Source organism: Orycteropus afer, unplaced genomic scaffold (genome assembly GCF_000298275.1).
Source record: "Orycteropus afer afer isolate SDZICR_OR568_19922 unplaced genomic scaffold, OryAfe1.0 scaffold00539, whole genome shotgun sequence".
Taxonomy (NCBI): Eukaryota; Metazoa; Chordata; class Mammalia; order Tubulidentata; family Orycteropodidae; genus Orycteropus; species Orycteropus afer.
The window spans coordinates 777505-779587 of NW_006922126.1; the positions used below are offsets into that span (position 1 = coordinate 777505).

At 61.6% G+C, this 2083-nt stretch overlaps 1 protein-coding gene across 1 annotated transcript in view; it reads right to left on the bottom strand.

Annotated features, from left to right (window-relative positions):
* The window catches only part of GAK (cyclin G associated kinase), a 140798-nt gene extending 139809 nt beyond the window's left edge, over positions 1-989 (bottom strand). Inside the window, exon 1 of the mRNA XM_007955764.1 lies at positions 845-989. Coding sequence (XP_007953955.1) covers positions 845-989 — 145 coding nt within the window. The remainder of the gene's footprint in view (positions 1-844) is intronic.
* Positions 990-2083: the final 1094 nt, after the last annotated feature.

The following is a 2083-nucleotide window of genomic DNA, read 5'->3' on the forward strand; positions in this document are numbered from 1 at the left end:
ACAAGTAGGCTCCTGTCCCCCATACCACCACACCATGAACCTGAACCAAAGGCCCATGGCTTACCATCCAGCCATACTTCTCATCTCCAGACTCCAGCCCCACATGTGCCCCGTGGCCTCTGGCCCAAGCGCCCCGCCTGCTGTCCAGGCCTGACTCCCAAGGCCCGAGGAAGACCCTCCAACCTCAGGTCAGCCCCATACCTGCAGCTAAGACTACCTTGTCCCATCCTGACCCCACCCCCCCCCAGCAATGAAATGGCCAGCCCCAAACCTACCGGTATCCTTGCAGTCACCTGGATGTGGCCTGACTCACACCACTGGGGGCCAGCCATGCAGGCGGTGACCCTCCTACCACGCCAGCTCAGACCTCAAGCCTGGAGTGATGATACCCACCCACCCACTCCCGGCCCCCAAGCCTTGACTCACGCCCGTTGCGGTGGCGACTTCCTGAGGCTGGCCTGACCCACGCCCCAGCAGTGACCCTCTCCTGGGTGGACCGACCCACGCCCCCGGATGTGATTTCCCTAGGCCGAACGCAACCCACTCACAACCCCCCGACGGCATCCCCCGCCCGGAATCGGTCGGCCTGAAACCTATGCTCCCCGGTCAACCCACGCCTCCGGCGGGGACTTTCCGAGGCCGGCCCGGACCTACATCCCCGGGCGCGGCAACTTCCCCGCACTCGAACCGCGTCCTGCGGTGACCCCTACACCAACCCTGTCCCATCCCCCTCCCAGTGACGTCCCTAGCCCCAACGACCTCGGCGACGACCCTCCACGCACGGCCCCGCACCTCCGGCAGTGGCCTCCATCCCCACACACCCGACGCTGACGCCAGGCCTCACCCTCGGCCAGGACCCGCCGCACCCGCAGCCGCAGATCTCCCAGTTCCACCGTCTGTCCCACGAAGTCATTCTGGTCGCGGCCGGCAGCACCGCCCAGAGAGCCTGGGCCCGCCAAGAAATCCAGCGCAGATTGCAGCAGCGACATAGCGACGGCGACAGAGCAACTCGGAGGAGCCCGAGTGGCCGGGTTCGGGCTCGGACTCGGGCTCCAGCTCCGTCGGGGTCCGCTCAGCAACTGCTGGCCCAGAGCTCCTCCATCTTCCGCCCCGGCGCCGTGACGTAGGGACGCGGGAGAGCGCGTAGTCAGGTAGGGTCGCAACCCAGCCCGCCGGACGCCTCACTTCCGCCGCGCGGGCTGGACACGCATGCGCAGAGGCTCCGGCCGGGAAACACGCAAGTGTGGCGGCACCGGTCAAGAGACGAGCTTCCGGTCGCCAAGCTCGCGGCGCCGGGCTGTCTGTAGCGGAGACGCGCGGAGGGGTTGCCGCGGCGACTCGCGCCCAGGTAGTCTGGTCCCCGGTCCAGCTCCTAACTGTCCCCCACTGGGCTTTTCGCTGGCGATTAATTGCGCGTTTCGTGGGAGGCTAATCGTCCGGTTACTGTGGTGAAAGTAAGAGCCTTGCCATCCCTTGAGTGGAATCTGTCATCCGTGCCCCCCTTGCTGGTGACGCCTCGCTTGCAAAGTGGGGGAAACGAACAGTTCCCACCTCGAAGAGTTGGCGTGAGAATTACTATACATTAAGCACTCAATAAATGTTTAGTCTTGGTTTCAAAGCTATTGAAATGCCCCGCAACGTTTAGCGGGTAAGGTCTTAGGTTTGTTTACCTGGTTACAGCAGCCGTGCAGCTTCGAGGAGGTGGCAGAGATCGTAGCTTGGGCCAGGGTAGTGACCGATCGATAATCTCGGGCAGCCACTACACTGCCGGGACTGCTCCTGTGACCACACGAGGTCCATCTGCAAGCTTACAACCTGCAGGCAAAAGCAAGTCCTGTTGGGGTAGTTGAGAGGGTTCACGACGTCCGAGCGTTTTGCGGGGGTGAAAGAATGACTTGTGGTTAGAGAAAAGACAGCACATGGACCCACAAACACGCTTTTTGTTTTTGTGGGGGTTTTGGCCCACACTGTGTTTTTTTAGAAGTGAATTGGTTTCTCAAGTTTAAAGATTGGGAAATGTATGTTTTAAAAATCCAGTTTTCCAGCTTCTGTAGGGAAATGAGATCTGGCAGCGTTTGGCCCG